This window comes from Peromyscus californicus, unplaced genomic scaffold (genome assembly GCF_007827085.1).
Source record: "Peromyscus californicus insignis strain IS unplaced genomic scaffold, ASM782708v3 Scaffold_4__1_contigs__length_199733344, whole genome shotgun sequence".
Classification (NCBI taxonomy): domain Eukaryota; kingdom Metazoa; phylum Chordata; class Mammalia; order Rodentia; family Cricetidae; genus Peromyscus; species Peromyscus californicus.
In genome coordinates, this window is record NW_026294562.1 from 158,569,146 (window position 1) to 158,586,330 (window position 17,185).

The window sequence follows — 17,185 nt, forward strand, 5'->3', positions numbered from 1 at the left end:
AGCACACAGGAGACCATGAGCGTGAGCCACTAACCATGCAAAGAAAACTGTCTGTCTATCTATCTGTCTGTCTGTCTATCTATCATCTAACTATCTATCTACCTGTCTATCATCTATCTATCTATCTATCTATCTATCTATCTATCTATCTGTCTATTATCTATCTATCTATCTATCTATCTATCTATCTATCTATCATCTGTCTGTCTGTCTGTCTACCTACCTACCTACCTTCCTTTTATCTAATGCACATATACAACTTATACATACTTCTAGTATATGCACACATATACGTATATGTGGCAGACATCCATAATTTATCTATGTACATGTAAAGGTGGCACACACTTATAACCCTAAAGCATCTTGAAAATTATGCATTTTGCCAGATGTGCAGCACACACCTTTAATATCCGCACTAGGGAGGCTGAAGCAGGAGGATGGAGAGTTCAAAGACATTCTGGGCTATAGAACAAGACTCGACCTGACTCTCCGTTGCCATGCTATCTAGCCGTGGCACTTCTTTGTGCAGACCTAAATAATTGCGTGAAAGACCTGACTGCTACTTGGACACCCATTCCCACTGCAGCACTAGTCCCGAGAGACAGCAGGTAGACCACTCTAAACGCCTGTTGATGGGTTAACAGGGGACCAAAACATACACACACACACACACACACACACACACACACACACACACACACACACAGGAGAATATCCTTCGGCCTTAAAAAAACTGAGGGGCTGGAGGTAGAGTGTGTGCTTACAATGTGAGAGGCCCCAGGTTCAATCCCTGGTACCCCAAGTCAAATGAGGAATGTGGTGGCCTAATGTCGGCACTGGAGAAGTAGAGGGAGGGGCATCTCTGTGAGTTCCAAGCCAGTCTGGTCTTCAGAGAGAATGTCAGGCCTCCCAGGGCTGCACAGTGAGACCCTATCTCAAAAGACAGGGGACTGCAGCTCAGATGTGTGGACAACATTTTATGCTGAATACAATGAGCCAGCCACAGAATGACAGATAGTACAGGATTCCATTCAATGAGGTTCCTGGAACAGTCAAACTCAGAGGCACAAAGTAGAACAGAGGTCACTAGGAGCTGCAGGAACAAGGGAAGGGACATTGCAATCTAATAGGTACAGATGCCAGGTGTGGTAGCACACCCCTGTAATACCAGCACTTGGAAGGGGGGAGCAGAAAGATGGCCAGATGACCCCGTCTCAGTAAGAGAATAAAAGCCTGAATAAATAAGGCCTGCTCCAGTGTGCACAATGAGGCCACGCTGGAGCTGGAGGGAGCCGATGGCTGCACAGGCCACTTCATGCAACTGAGCTGCACACTTAAAAAAAACTGTCAACAAGAAAATTGTATCTCGTGCATATATACCACAGTAAGAAATAGTTAAAACTGTAATTTATGACATCTCTACCTCATCACAGTGTTTTACATTGGATTCTCTTCTAAGACATTTACATACACATGAAGCAAGGGAACCAGCTTTGTTTCTGTCCCACCCGTGAGATTCCATCCATGACTGGGCATGTGATGGAGAAAACAGAAAGCCAGTGGGGTGAATGAGGGGTGCCAGGGCTTTTCCCTGGGGAAGCCTCCACTGGACATGCCCACACTGCCACCCTCGACTGACTTCCTGACACTTAGAAGAGTTAACTGTGGCAAGCAGTGACTGATGGTTAACCTGGAGCTGAAGGGGACTGGACTGCATGCATCCCATCCAACTGGTTCCTCTGGTTTTGCTGCCCCAAAGAAGGATGGTGTCTGCTCCAGGCTGTTTGCCCCCTCCTTCCTCCATCCCCGACTGTCCTGTTACTAAGTTTCTCTGTTTGTATTTCTGAAGCCTTGGAGGCAGGTCACAAAGTGTGACTCCCTAAGATTCCTCAGAGGTCAGCCACAATTACACAAGCCTGCCATCCCAGCATGCCAGAGACTGAGAGTTCGGGGCCAGCCTGAGCTAAATATTAACAAGCCCTTGCTTCCATGAGTCAAAATGGCAAAGCTGTGGTACTTCACAGGTCTTAGAGTGATGTGTCCAGGCAGGCTCATGCAGGGAGAGGAAAAGATGAAGCATGGTGAGCGAAGGGATGCTAGGCTGGAGAGGCGAGTGTGGCACTCAGGAGGCCGAGGCATGACCATCACCTCAAGTTCAAAGTCAGCCTAGCCGACATAGTGAGTTAAAGGCCATTTGGTCCACACAGTGACAACTTGTCTCAAAGGATTTAAAAAAAAAAAACAACACCCAGCTATCAAACTGGCCGCTTGGACGGTCACCCTGTGGTCTGCATCCCAACTGCCATTATTACCCTCCATCCTGCAGACACGGGGCCTGCTAGACAGGAGCAATACAGCCCTCCGCTGCCTCAATCAGTGCCAGGCTGGCCCGCTGCACCGACTCTCATGACCTGGCCCTTACAGCTTGGTGCTAAGCTGGTTTTCTTTTGGCTCTGATTCTCTTTCAAAACAGGATGAGCTGTAAGGGTGAAGTTAAAACAAGCCGATCGAGGTGGCACACAACTATCGTCTCAGCACTTGGGCTGAGGCAGGAGGACCCCAAGTTCCAGGCCAATGTGAACTACAAAGCAAGTTCCACCCCGGGCACTGTAGAAAAAGCGGCTGGGAGCGTGCGCAGTCTCTGGAAGTGACGGAAGCAGCAGGCTCCTGGTGCATGCTACCTGACAGCGCTGAAGTCGGCCGCTGCAGGCTCTCTCCTGGTGCATGCTACCTGACAGCGCTGAAGTCGGCCGCTGCAGGCTCTCTCCTGGTGCATGCTACCTGACAGCGCTAAAGTCGGCCGCTGCAGGCTCTCTCCTGGTGCATGCTACCTGACAGCGCTAAAGTCGGCCGCTGCAGGCTCTCTCCTGGTGCATGCTACCTGACAGCGCTGAAGTCGGCCGCTGCAGGCTCTGCAAACTTGGCCGATTAACGCAATATGAAAGTGCAGATAATGACAGTAATTCCCTTTATCTGAGGTTCAGCTTTGTTCCAGCTCAGTTACTTTCAGCCAACTGTAATATGATAATGTTACATGGAAAATTCCAGAAACAGGCAATTCATAACACTGATCCCCTTGTATTGTTATCATTGTTCTGTTTTTATTGTTTTGTTAATCTTTGACTGTGCCCAATCTATCACGGATATGGACATATTACAGGACTTCTTTCTTCTGTCTTCCTTCCTTGTCCTTTCTACAATCCCTTCGTTTGTCGCCTAGAGCCTCACACATGCCAGGCAAATGTCCTACCCCCGAGCTCTGTCTCCAGGCCTCAGACTGTTTATAGTTTCATGCATGTGTTGGAACATGTTCCCTTATGCATAGATTACTGTATTGACTGATACAGTAACAACTAACAGAAAATTCTAAAGACTACATCCTCACCAGTTAAGGCAAGTTACTGTATTCCCATCATTGAGAAATATTCCTGGCCATCACTGAAGCCACTCACCTGGAAAAAAATTAATCATTAACAACAAGCCTCACTATGCCTATGAACCCTAGTGGATTGAGATCACATGATGCCAACCACTGAGTAAGTCTCCTGACCAAGAAGTTACACAGTCATTCCTTTCTCCTTCATATGTGTGGTATTATAGATTGACCCTAGGGCCTCCCTCAAGCTAGTCAAGTCTTCTACCTCTGAGTCACGCGCCCCCAACCCCTCACTGGTGGATTTCAGGCAAGTACTCTTTCTCTGGAGTCATGCCCTGAGCCCTTGTCAGACTTGTAAGGCATTAGTACTAGATGGGTCTGCAGAGGACCCATGCAATGCTCTTGAGCTGGAGACAGAGCCAGCACCATTGATGCCACTTGGTGGGTTCGAGACTGTAGCATGGCTGCCCTGGAGGACACGCACCTGCAGCTCTCTGGAAGGCATCCACTGCACTCTCCAGCCCAGCCTGTGTCTGCCGGTTACAGCGGGTCCCAATCTGGGTGTAGAGTGCCCCGATGTTGAAAAGAATGCTGGCCTTCTCCAGCAGCAGGTTCTGCTGGCTGACTGGAACCCCAGTGAGGGAGTCATACCTATGTAAAACAAACAGGTCCTGATCATACAGATGACTTGGCTAATTAACCCCACTTCTGGGCACACAAGAACAAAAGCTCACTTCTCACATGAAATTCAAAGAAGCACACACAAGCAATCAGGCTTTTGTTTCCAAGCAAGATGATAGGTCTGACTATATGTGTAGTGGATAGTTGTTCTATGACCTTGAAGCACCGCCCCTAGAGATGCAGCAGGTAACTGCTCCATGAAGTACATGTGGGGCGTGGCCTCTCGGCGACCCTTAAGACCTGGGATGCACATAGGCATCACTCTCGTCTCCCCCTCATGGAACTTGGATAAGGGACTGGTTCAGGTGGCCAGAACAGCGTTCTAGAACCTGTGACAATTCTGTTCTGTACAGTGAGTTTTTCCCCTGAATAAACTCTTTGCCCTTTAAAAAGACTCCGTGGATTTTCTCGTTTTATATATATGGGGTTCATACCTATTATCCCAGCACTTGGGAGGCTGAGGCAGGAGGACCATGAATTTGAAGCCAGCCTGGGGTATACAGAAAGACCTATCTCAAAAGAAAAAGAAAAATATCCCCACAAGCCAGACCTGGTGGTGATACCTATCATCCTGGCACCCTCTAAAGGCTGAGGCAGGAGGATTGTGAGTTTGACAGTCTGGGACACCTACCAAGAAACCTTTCTCAAGAAATCATATTAATCTTTAAATGATCATGGAAAAGAGTCAAATGTTTTGTTTCAAGTTTTAAAATCTCCTTCCAGTGGTACACATCTATCATCACAGCACTTGGCTTGCAGACAGGAGGATTGCAGCCAGTCTGAGGTCGATTTAAGAGGATCTTGGGACTACATGGTGAAATCCTGTCTAAAAAAAAAAAATTCTCTTTCTGCTGTCCATGTCCCTAGGAATCAAACTCAATTCCAGCTCACACCCACACCCTGCTACATGTAAGAAAAGAACCTTCTCAAAAAGAAAAAAAACGCCGGGCGGTGGTGGCGCACGCCTTTAATCCCAGCACTCGGGAGGCAGAGCCAGGCGGATCTCTGTGAGTTCGAGGCCAACCTGGGCTACCAAGTGAGTTCCAGGAAAGGCGCAAAGTTACACAGAGAAACCCTGTCTCGAAAAATCAAAAAAAAAAAAAAAAAAAAAAAGAAAAAAAAATTTGTCTTGCTTCTCATTAGTTCCACTTGAGAACTCTGGATCTCCCTCAATGACAAAATGAACACACACACACACACACACACACACACACACACACACACACACACACACACACGCCCCTTCCTGAGGCTCGTATGAGAAGCAAGAAGCCACAGTCGCAGTTTTCCATCTCCGGGTCTTTACACAAACACAGATTTGCAGACAGTCCCCGCCCAGGAACCTGCTAGGCAAACACCTCAGTCAGAACATGGAGGTGCACAGCAGAGGAGACCCCAGAGAGCACTTACCAGGTAAACAAGAGGCCCATGTGGCGGGTGGCCGGGAAAAACCTACTCTCCACAAAGCCCAGCTGGATGAAGTAGGACATGAGCAGCTCAACCCCTGCCTCATCCCTGCTGGGTGTTCGACAAGCCTAAAAAGGAAGACATAGGGGTGTAGGAAGGTGAGGTGAGGATCGTGGTCCAGGCCCATCCCTGAACACTCAGACACCTTGCCGTGGGTATCATGAACTCTAGGAGAGGCAGTGGAGGAGGAGGAAGTGAGGAATCCTGGGACCCAGCCCCGGCCCCAACACGGGCAAGTCTCACCCCTTCCAAAGTCTTCTGACACAGCATGGATACCCTGGATGATCCCGACAGGCCCTCTCCAAGCCCAGCATCCTGGACTTTCTAAGGCTACAAGTGTCATTCACGGATGTCCGAAGCCTTGGCAAGCAGAGCTGACTGGCTGACTGCTGCACTTACCTGCCGCAGGTCCATGAGATCTGCAATGTCATCTTCGTACAAATAGCTGTCTTCGCTGTAATGTTCCAAGATAAAATCCTGTTAGGAGAAAAAGACAGGGTGTGAGTCAACAGCCGTGGCTGCAAGTGGAGGGAGCTGTGTGCCCTGCGTGGACAAGGCCCTGGGTTCCGCCCCTGAAGGGACACAGGCCACCACAGCACGTGGCTCTGGCAGGCCTTGCCCTCCTCCCCATTCCCTCTGCCTTGCTAAAACCCCTTAGATTACATTCCTAAAGCTAGCCACAAGGTCTGTTCCCTTATTTGGCCACTTCCTCCTCCTGAGGTTGACTAGGTCCAGCAATCAGAAGCCCCCTTTGGCTCACCTAATTAACATGCCCAATTAAAATGAAACACTTCATAGTAACACAGGGTTTCCCCTTTACCTCTATATACCACCGTTTTCCTGTGTGCCACGTCTGTCTCCTCTCTACCCAGAGACAGTCCTTTGTCCCTCTGGGACAAACACCCCTGCCCCCTCTCCCTTTGTCCCTCATCCTCCATCTCCTTTACAACAGCACCCTAGCCCATTCCAGCAGACCTCCCCTTCTTCTCTTCTGAAGAATGACACCTGCCAGGCCATCAGCTGCTGTTTTTCTGCCTGAGTCAGAAAGCAGCCACTCTAACTTCTCTTCCCTGCTTCCCTGGTGTTTGGCTGTGGTTTGTGCCTAATCTGGGGTCTGGAAGGGAGCCCCCAGCATGCGGGAATCTGCTTCAGTCCCAGCATGAGGGAAACCCACCAAGTCAAAACCATAAATCTAGCTGGTGTTGTGGTGCACACCTGTAATCCCAGCACTTGGGATGCTGAGACAAGAGGACTGGCAGATATGAGGCCGCCCAAGCTACATGCTGAACAGCAGGACAGCCTGAGCTGTTGGGGAATATTATTTTAAGGTGTTACTTTTGCTTATGTTGCATTTGTTTAACTCTGTGAAGCTGGGTTACCGTGCCTGTGTAAAACATCTGATGGTCTCATAAAGAGCTGAATGGCCAATAGCAAAACAAGAGAAAGGATAGGCGGGGCTGGCAGGCAGAGAGAATAAATAGAAGGAGAAACCCGGGAGAAAAGGAAAAATAGCCAGAGAAGGAGGACATCAGGGGCCAACCACCCAGGGCCAAACAGCCAGCCACAGAGTAAGAAACAAAGAAAGGTATACAAGAATAGAAAGGAAAAGGCCCAAGGCCAAAGGTAGATGGGAGAATTTAAGTAAAGCTGGCTAGAAACAAGCCAAGTTAAGGCCAGACATTTACAAGTAAGAATACACTTCTGTGTGTGATTTATTTGGGAGCTGGGTGGTGGGTCCTCCAAGAGAGTAAAAAGAACAAAAATACCAACAACACTGAGCTACATACATGACAGCCTATCTTTAAAAAAACAAAAAACAAGCCGGGTGGTGGTGCACGCCTTTAATCCCAGCACTCGGGAGGCAGAGCCAGGCGGATCTCTGTGAGTTCGAGGCCAGCCTGGGCTACAGCGCGAGATACAGGAAAGGCGCAAAGCTACACAGAGAAACCCTGTCTCGAAAAACCAAAAAAAAAAAAAAACAAAAAACAGAACCAAGTGGGCTGAAGAGCTAGCTCATCAGTTAAGAGTGTGAGGGTCGCTCTCCAAGGGACCCAAGTTAACCCATGTCAGGTGGGTCACAGCTTCTCCGATGTCCAGCTCCACGGGATCAGATGCCCCCAGCCTGCTCGAGCACCTGCACTCATGTGCACACCCCGCCCACCCCATATACTATTTTTAAAAAATAATAACTTTATTTTGGTTTTCAAGACAGGGTTTCTCTGTGTAGCTGTGGCTGTCCTAGAACTCACTCTGTAGATCAGGCTGGAAAAATATTATTTCTTAATGCAAAGAAAAAAATTGAAGGGAAAAAAATGTCTCTCTAACAGTTAAGTGATGATACATTAACAACTTCTGACAGACCTGCAAGTGCTCAGACCCTCCACCTTTACTCTGCCTCAGTACTGGACACATGGTCTTCTGAGCCAAGGCGACCGGCCTAGGGACGTCGGGAGGGGAGGGGGACCTTTGTGTGAATGGCCTTGGTGGTTAGACTTATAAGATGCCCCAGTACAACCCTTTAATTGAGAGCACAACAACCCATTGTTTAACAACTGCTCTGCGTTCATGTGGCCATTCAGTGGACAATGATGGGCACTTGCTAATGCCAGTCACTGTTTGAAGATCCTTCCCCTTCACCTGGCTCACAGTGACACAGGGGAGGTGACCCACAACAGGTTAACAGGATGTACAAATTAGAGGAATATCCCTCATGCAAAACACTTGGGAATGTTGATGTTTCTTGAGTTCAGACTTTTTCAGATTTCAGATTAGTTGTATACACATACTATATTTTGGGCCCCAAACATAAGCTTGAAATTATTTTTTTTTTCCTTTTTAAAAGGTTTTTATAGACAGGTGGCGGTGGCACACGCCTTTAATCCGAGCACGGGGAGGCAGAGCCAAGTGGATTTCTGTGAGTTCAAGGCCAGCTTGGGCACAGAGAGGCCAGGAGAGGGCGCTGTTTCCCCTGGACCTGCAGTTACAGTTTTGCAAGCCACCATTTGAGTGCAGGGAACTGAACCAGGGTCCTCTGCAGAGCAGCCAGTGTTGACAACCGCCGAGCCGTCTCTCCAGCCCCAGGTCCCGTTTCAATACATGCTTTGTACATGTAGCCCGAGGATTTTCTTACACAATACTTTAAAGAAATTTAGTGTAACTGGGCAGTGGCGGTTGGTACACACCTATAATCCCAGAACTCAGGAGGCAGAGGCAGGCAGATCTCTGTGAGTTTGAATCCAGCCTGGTCTACAGAGCAAGTTCCAGGACAGCCAGGGCTACACAGAGAAATCTTGTCTCAAAGAACCAAAAAAAAAAAAAGAAAGAAAGAAATTTACTAAAGTAGCCTAAATAAAAGTTGGGGAAGGGGGTTTCAAGAGATGGCTCAGCAGTTAAGAAACATGGCTGTTCTTTCAAAAGGACCCAGGTTCAATTCCCAGCATCAACATGGAGGCTTCCAACCATCTGTAACTCCAATCCTAGAGGATCTGATGCCCTCTTCTGACCCCCAGGGGCAGCAAGCATGCATATGGGGCACAGACATATATGTAGACAAAACACCTAAGTACAAAATAAAAGAAAAATAAATCTTAAAAAAAAAAATCAGGGGGGTTGGGAGGTGGACAAAATGCTCACTGCACAAGCATCAGGATTTAGAATTGCATCCCCAGCACCCATGAGTAAAAGTTGGGTCTACAGTGCATGCATGGGACCCCAAAGTCTTGGAGACAGGGCCAGATAACCAGATACTAGGAGTTCACTGACCCAATACTCCTAAAAAAAATAAAAAAGAAGTAGTTGAATGAGCTCCAGGTTCAATGAAAGATGCCGTCTCAGAACAAGGAGGTGGTTCAGGGAAGACCAGAGCAAGGCACTCACGAACCCACCAAAGCTGTGGCTGCCTGCGCAGATCTGCACAAGAGCAACCCAATCCGCATTCCAGCCTAGCAGGGAGAGCTCACAAACTCTCACCCTCACTGAGAAGGTATTGACAGCAGATGACTTCCAAGAGAGGGAAAGTTAGTTAACTTTCTTTAAGGGTGTGGCCCATAGTAGATCCACTCTGATCCCATGGGTGGCCCTGTATCCCTGAGTATATGGGCAGCTCAAATAGGATTTAGTGGGTTATAAAAATAAAAAGGCATAAAGTTGGGAAGTGGTCGGGGAGTTGGTGGGGTGGTGTGTGGATCTGGGAGAAGTCAGGAGAAGGAGGGTAAATATGATCAAAATACATTATATGGCCAGGTGACGCACACCTTTAGTCCCAGCACTTGGGAGGCAGAGCCAGTCAGATCTCTGTGAGTTTGAGGCCAGCCTGGTCTACAGAGCGAGATCCAGGACAGGCACCAAAACTACACAGAGAAACCCTGTCTCCAAAAACCAAAAAAAAAAAACAAAAAAAAACAAAAAAAAACCCAGATAGATAGATAGATAGATACATATAGATATATGAATATACAAAATACTCTGCCGGGCAGTGGTGGCACATGCCTTTAATCCCAGCACTGGGAGGCAGAGGCAGGAGGATCTCTGTAAGTTTGAGGCCAGCCTGGGCTACCGAGTGAGTTCCAGGAAAGGCACAAAGCTACACAGAAAAACCCTGCCTCAAAAAACCAAAAAAAAAAAAAAAAAAAAATACTCCAAGAGCTAATGAAATATTATATTAAAAAAATAAGATGTAGTCAGGCAGTAGTAGTACACACGTTTAATCCCAGTACTTGGGAGGCAGAGGCAGTTAGATCTCCATGAGTTTGAGGCCAGCTTGATCTATAGAGCAAGTTCCAGGACAGCCAGGGCTACAAAGAAACCCTGTCTCAGAAAACCCCAAATGAAATAAATAAATAGACAAATAAATAAATAAAGTGGAGCTCAACAGAGGAACACACCCAACTTTAACCCCTGGTCTCCACGCACATATATGCACAGGTAAACACACCCGCAAAAACACGTACATATACATACAAACACAAAATAAAAGCTAAAGTAAAAGTCACTAATGAAAAAGTAAAACCAACATTTAGGGGGAAACTTGCCAATCCACAGAAGCAGATACACGTGGCAGCCAGATGTGGTAGGGTACAGCTGGAACCCTAGCAGTTAGAAGGCTGAGGCAGGAAGATGGATTAGCTGCATAGATACCCCATCTCAAAAGGAAAACACAAAAAGAGCAAAAACAGGAGCTGGGAATGTAGTTCAGTGCACTGGCCTAGCCATTTGTGCAGCTTTGGGTCCAATCTCCAGTGCTGTTAAAACATAAAGTTCCATGTGGTGCCATCCTGGAGAAGTACAGGCAGGCCTGACTGCCAGGAGTTCAAGGCCAGCCTGAGACACATGTGACCCTACATCAAAAAACCAAATCAAACCAAACCAAAAAATACTGCCCAGAAAAGAAATTTATTTTGATGGCATTTCTCCCCCATCTCCTAATGCTGGGACAAGAGCCCGCGGTCTTAATGCTAGGCAAGCACTCTTTACTGAAGTACATCTCCAGCCTTTGTGATGCTTGCTAATAAATATGGCTACTTTAAAGCTTATGTCCTTAAATAGAGTGAATCACATCATGACGCTTGCCTGACCTAACATTCCAAAGAAACACAGGTCGGGCCTGGATCAAGTTCCTCAGCCACTCCTCAAGCATGAATGTGGAATGGAGAAAATGTGAAGTCTGCTAATTGGTCTCATTTTTGCATGACTGACATCTGCAGGCTCCCTTTTAGGCTAAAATGACATGGCTGGAAACCTCAGCTGAGCAGTGGTTGGCCATGTCCACAACACAGTTTTTTTGTTGTTGTTTTGTTTTTTTAACTCACTTTAATGTGGAATTTGGCACGTGACCTATTTGGATCTCTACGGATGCCATAAAATCCCCAGGTTCCTATGACACGAGTCGCCTTTTTTTTTTTTTTTTTTTTTTTTTTGGTTTTTTCGAGACAGGGTTTCTCTGTGTAGCTTTGCGCCTTTCCTGGAACTCGCTTTGGAGACCAGGCTGGCCTCGAACTCACAGAGATCCGCCTGGCTCTGCCTCCCGAGTGCTGGGATTAAAGACGTGCGCCACCACCGCCCGGCACGAGTCGCCTTTTAAAAGGCCTGCATTCTTGTAACTCTGGCACTGAGCTAAATCTTAAAGAAACAAAGCCACAGACACAATGGAAGACACTCCTTCAAACACTGCCTAGAGCCACAGAGCGATGGCGGGTCACAGTCAGAAGTTCACGCACCTGTGAGAAGGCAGCAGAAGGCACCGCTGTTCAGATGCTCTCCTCCCAACAAATCAAGTTTCCGATAACCTTGAGTCCTAAATTGCTACTACCTGCCCTTCCCCGAGCAGAGTACTCCCCTCACACAGGGATGTGGCCTGGATTTGACCAGAACAGAAGTTTAAAAAAAAAAAAAAAGGAGCCTGGTGAGGTGGTACACACATTTAATGCCGGTACTTGGGAGGCAGAAGCAGGTAGATCTTTGAGTTCAAGGCCAGGGCTACATAGAGAAACCCTATCTCGAAAAACAAACAAGACCCTGGAGGCGTTGGAGACATACATGACTCACTGGCGAAGAGCTGCTCTTGTAGAAGACCTGGGTTCATTTCCCAGCACCCACATGGTAGCTTACAACCGTCTCTAACTCCAGTTCAGGGGATCCCTCTTCTGGCCAAAGCCAGTACTTCATGCACATGGTGCACATACATACATGCAGGCAAAGACCCATACCAATCATAACAATACCAATAATAATTTTAAATGCCCCTTGTAAAGGCTTATTTGTACCGAGATGAACAGTCTCTGTTTGAGAACAGACGTGAAACAAAGATGTTTTCAAAGTATACATTTGAGATGACAGTGAGTTTCAGAGGAGTGAATACACAAAATTCTCTTTGTAAGTGGCCAAGTGAGGTCTCGGGTCACCTTATAGACATCAATTGACACTGGAATCACAGTACCTAAACCCACTGCAAAGAATATGTCACCATTTCCCCCTGAGCCCAGAGCCCACTGTCTGAGATTTACCTTGAGGACGACTGAAAAGTCAACTTCTTTGGTTTCCTTCAGGCCGAGAGGAATCAGAGGGATGGTGAAGGCCTCCCTATAAGAACACAAAGGGTACATGAACAGCCCAGCCCAGCCCCTTCACACCCACGGCCTCGCCACCCACAGCCAGCTCAGGTCCCTGACCCCCATCCTCTAGGTCAGCACCTTTCTTTCTGTTTGAAGAAATCAACCACCAGTATCCTAAGATGCTGGATATGACAGCCTAACTCATCAGGCCCCTACTGTGGTGATACATTGTGTGCCCTAATAAAATATGCCTGAAGATCAGAGAACAGAACAAGCCACTAGATTAAACATAGAGGTCAGGCAGTGGTGGCACACACCTTTAATGCTAGCACTCAGGAGGCAGAGATCCAGATCTCTGTGAGTTCAAAGTCACCCTCGACTATTTAAGATTGATTCAGTCTAGGAGAGAAATAGAGCCTGGCAATGGTGGCACACATCTTTAATTCCAGTACTTGGGAAGCACACACGCCTTTGGGCGTGAGGAGACAGAAACCAGAAGCCTTTTTGGCTGAAGAAGCTCATAGAGGCCTATTGGCTGAGACCTTTTCAGGCTGAGGAGTCCGAGAGGTAAGATATGGCAATGGCAGCCGGGCGGTGGTGGCGCACGCCTTTAATCCCAGCACTCGGGAGGCAGAGGCAGGTGGATCTTTGTGAGTTCGAGGCCAGCCTGGTCTACAGAGCAAGATCCAGGAAAAGGCACAAAGCTACACAGAGAAACCCTGTCTCAAAAAACCAAAAAAAAAAGATATGGCAATGGTTTGTTCCTTTGTCTCTCTGATCTTTCCGCATTTACCCCAATATCTGGTTCCGGATTTTTTCTTAAGACCATTTAGGAATCTGTGTTGCTCCCCGCTGTGTTGGTCTAATTCATCTCCGTCTTAGCCCGCTATGGGCAACTGTGCTAGGGTTAATACAGGGCCGCCCGAGTGCACGAGGCTTGTGTCTGGGGTTCTCACTGCTCCACACATCCTTTTTGCCACATTGGACCTCCCTTTAGGCTACAACCACTGTCACCTCCCTCTTCTACTCATCACCACAGCATGTCCGTCCTGCCCCCAACATCTCCCATGATAGAACCTGCGGCTGTCAGAGCTCTCTTTTTTCAGGGGCCTGTCATACCGTGCTTCTTATTGCACATACCCCCAAAGGCCACTTTGTCACCCCACAGATTGACCTGTGAATGCTCCCTGGACCTACATTCCTAAGGGCAGGGCCAGAAGGAAGTGTTGTGTTTTGCAAATAGGGATTTAGCTCTTTGACCTGTAACAAGAGACCTCCATGGGCTGCTGAGCCTGGCCCAGAGAGGAGGCCAGGAATGCTGGGCAGGGTTGAGTGGACCGCGGCTGAAAGCTGAAACTGCCTTGGTGGTACAATGGTGCTAAAGGTACATGAGAACCAGTCCAAGCATGTGGCCTCCCCAGAAGACTGAACCCTGGTGGAAGCTGCTAAGTCTGGGTCTTACTGTTTGAGGCCCCAGGCCTCCCGTGCTCACCTCATGCAGGGCAGCTACTGCCCAGTGAGAAGAGGAACCACAGATATGCTGAAAACTCAAGCCACTAGGCTACCTCCACCCCAGGGGGGCACTAACAAGACTTTCTGTGGCCTGGGCCTCTCGGAGTTTCCTCATTTGCACACTGAGATCATGTCTTCTCTGCCCAGCTCACAGAAGCGTTGAAAGATCTAAGGTACTAAGAAAGAGACGACTCTTTTGGAAAACATTCAAGGTGTTGCCTGGAATCCTCATGTCCCTCTGCTTTTTCTGGTGACAAAGGAAATTAACTGAAGCCACTGTGAGGAGTGGCCACATGGGGCTGCAAGCGCCCCTCTTTGTAGGAAGAACAGCCCTGATCTTCAACACAGCAAGCGGGAGCCCAGACTGTGCTACCACCCTGCCTGGAACTTGTCAGCACAAAACACTAGGTTCTAACGTCAGAGCACAGAGAATCTTGCCCAGGGGTGGGGTTGGGGGGTTTGTTGTTATTTGTTCTCACTGGGCTTTTGAAACTGCACTAGGAGTTCACAGGTAAGCCAGACACAGGTGTCATAGGCCAAATAACCAGCAGGGTTCCAGGCATGAATGCTTGTCTCCACCTTTGAGAAACGCCCCAGGTGACATACAAGGATCAGTATTAGGAAATGCGCATTCCAAGGTGACTCAAAATTCTCCAGTTTCTTCATTCCCTTAATCCAGGAAACTATCTCTGGTTTCCACTCAGACTCACCCACTTCTTGAGAAGGCTCAGTTTCCCCGCTCAGCTTCCCCACGCAAAAGGCATGGGAACTACTTCCTTGGGACATTTTGGTTGTTTTGTTTTGTTGTGATACTTAGGAATGGGCCTTGGGCAAACTAAGCAAACACTCTACCACTGAGCCACTTGGTACCTCTCTAAAGATCCTAGGCAGGGGCTCTACCACTGAGCCATGCCCCCAGCCCTTCACTGGGGGATTCTAGGCAGGTGCTCTACCACTGAGCCATGCCCCCAGCCCTTCACTGGGGGATTCTAGGCAGGGGCTCTACCACTGAGCCACACCCCCAGCCCCTCACTGGAGGATTCTAGGCAGGGGCTCTACCACTGAGCCATGCCCAGCCCCTCACTGGGATATTCTAGGCAGGTGCTCTACCACTGAGCCACACCCCCAGAACCTCACTGGGAGATTCTAGGCAGGGGCTCTACCACTGAGCCACATCCCAGCCCCTCACTGGGGGATTCTAGGCAGGGGCTCTACCACTGAGCCACGCCCCCAGCCCTTCACTGGGGGATTCTAGGCAGGTGCTCTACCACTGAGCCATGCCCCAGCCCCTCACTGGGGGATTCTAGGCAGGGGTTCTACCACTGAGCCATGACCCCAGCCCCTCACTGGGGGATTCTAGGCAGGTGCTCTACCACTGAGCCATGACCCCAGCCCCTCACTGGGGGATTCCAGGCAGGTACTCTACCACTGAGCTACATGTCCTGACCATTTTACTTTTACTTTGACTCAGTATCTTGTTATGTAGCATGAGCTAGCCTCGAACTCATGATCCTCCTGTCTCAGCTTACTGAATAGCTGGGATTATTGCCCAAGCTATCAGACCACATTGATTATTTCTTCTTAAACATGGGTAACTCTCCACACCACCCTCACAGTGAGCAGAGAAATAAACTCTGAGCATTTCTGAGTGCCTCACCTCAAATGCTCCCTGAGGAAAGGGTTTGAATCTTAGCATTCATTTCTCAAATATTTAACAGGGTCCTTTTCTAAAGGATCCCCCACTGTACCATCTTATGGGGATTTGGATGGGTTCTCCACTTTTCAGAGTAAAATATGTCCATCAAAGCAGTTTATGCTTTTTGGCATTCAATCTACCTTCCAGTTCTTTCCCGACAAACCTCACAGGTTCATCCTTTTCACCCCAGTGGCGCTGCCCCGTCCACTGCACCAGCATCCTGTAGGATCCTGGATGCAGACACACTCTCCAGCCCAGAGAGCATTTGGAAAGCCTGCTCACTCACTCAGTGCCCTGGTACACTCCCACGGAGATGTTGAGTCCCTCCAGCTCCTCCTTCAGCATCTGCAGGTCTGAGTTGACGAAGCTCAGCTCCAGGCGGACCTGTTCCCGCACCTTCTGGTTTGTGGCCACTCTGTTGAGAGACAGAGAGGGGGAGGAAGGGGAAGAGAGAGAGAGAGAGAAGACTCAGCCAGTGACCTTGCTGAGCCATTCCCACAAGGAATCTTGGGGTGATGGCTATTAGATGCAATCAGATGAGCTAACCCAGAGACCCTGAGCTATCCTGACCACACCAGCCAACGGTCAGGCCTAGGATGTGGCTAGCAACACTGAAGCTGCTGGGCATGAATCCCAAGAAAGCCTCGAAAGGAATTAGCCTTGAGAAGACAAAAACCAACCCAAACAAAACCTCCTCTTGTCACCCAAGAACAGGACACAAATTATCTCCTTAACCCGTGGGAGGCAGAGACAGGAGGACTGAGAGTTTGGGGCCAGCCTGGGCTACCAAGTGTGACTGTCTCACCGAAAAACCAGTCAAAACAAAACTTTGACTATGAATCTGATCACGCAAAAGGCTGGCGAGTCGGTCTGTGGTTAAGTGTGTGTCGCTCTTGCAGAGGACCCAAGCTGGATTCCCAGCACTCACGTCAGGTGGCTGATGGCTGTCTGTCACCTCAGCTCCAGGAGGATCTGACACCTCTGGCTTCCTCCAGCACCAGCACTCATGTACTCATGTGTATACACACACACACACACACACACACACACACACACACACACACAAAACCACAACAAAAAGAACACAAATCTTAGCCAGGTGTGGCTGGTATATATCATTAATGCCAGCTTGGGAGGCAAAGGCAGGTAGCTCTCTGTGAGTACAAGGCCAAAACCAAAGACCGATAGATTGATAGATAGACAGACAGACAGACAGATGATAGACAGACAGATCAAAAAGGGAGACTATACAGAACCTGACGAAGAGCACCTATCCATGAAAGCTGGTAGCTACCACCATGTTTACTGGTGAAAGACTGATCGCTTTCCTCTTCTGACCAAAGCAATGAGACCACTCTTACGTTCACCTTTCTCTTCCTTGCTAGGGATGGACCCAGGGCT

The 17,185-nt window shown here is 48.4% G+C and overlaps 1 protein-coding gene across 4 annotated transcripts in view; it reads right to left on the minus strand.

Annotated features, from left to right (window-relative positions):
- Rhpn2 (rhophilin Rho GTPase binding protein 2) overlaps window positions 1–17,185 on the minus strand; it is a 59,615-nt gene that overhangs the window by 16,899 nt on the left and 25,531 nt on the right. For all 4 annotated transcript variants that reach the window (XM_052712240.1, XM_052712238.1, XM_052712237.1 and 1 more), the window contains exons 3-7: window positions 16,071–16,199; window positions 12,529–12,604; window positions 5,927–6,004; window positions 5,471–5,595; window positions 3,864–4,030 (exon numbers count right to left, since the gene is read on the minus strand). In XM_052712240.1, coding sequence (XP_052568200.1) covers window positions 3,864–4,030; window positions 5,471–5,595; window positions 5,927–6,004; window positions 12,529–12,604; window positions 16,071–16,199 — 575 coding nt within the window. The remainder of the gene's footprint in view (window positions 1–3,863; window positions 4,031–5,470; window positions 5,596–5,926; window positions 6,005–12,528; window positions 12,605–16,070; window positions 16,200–17,185) is intronic.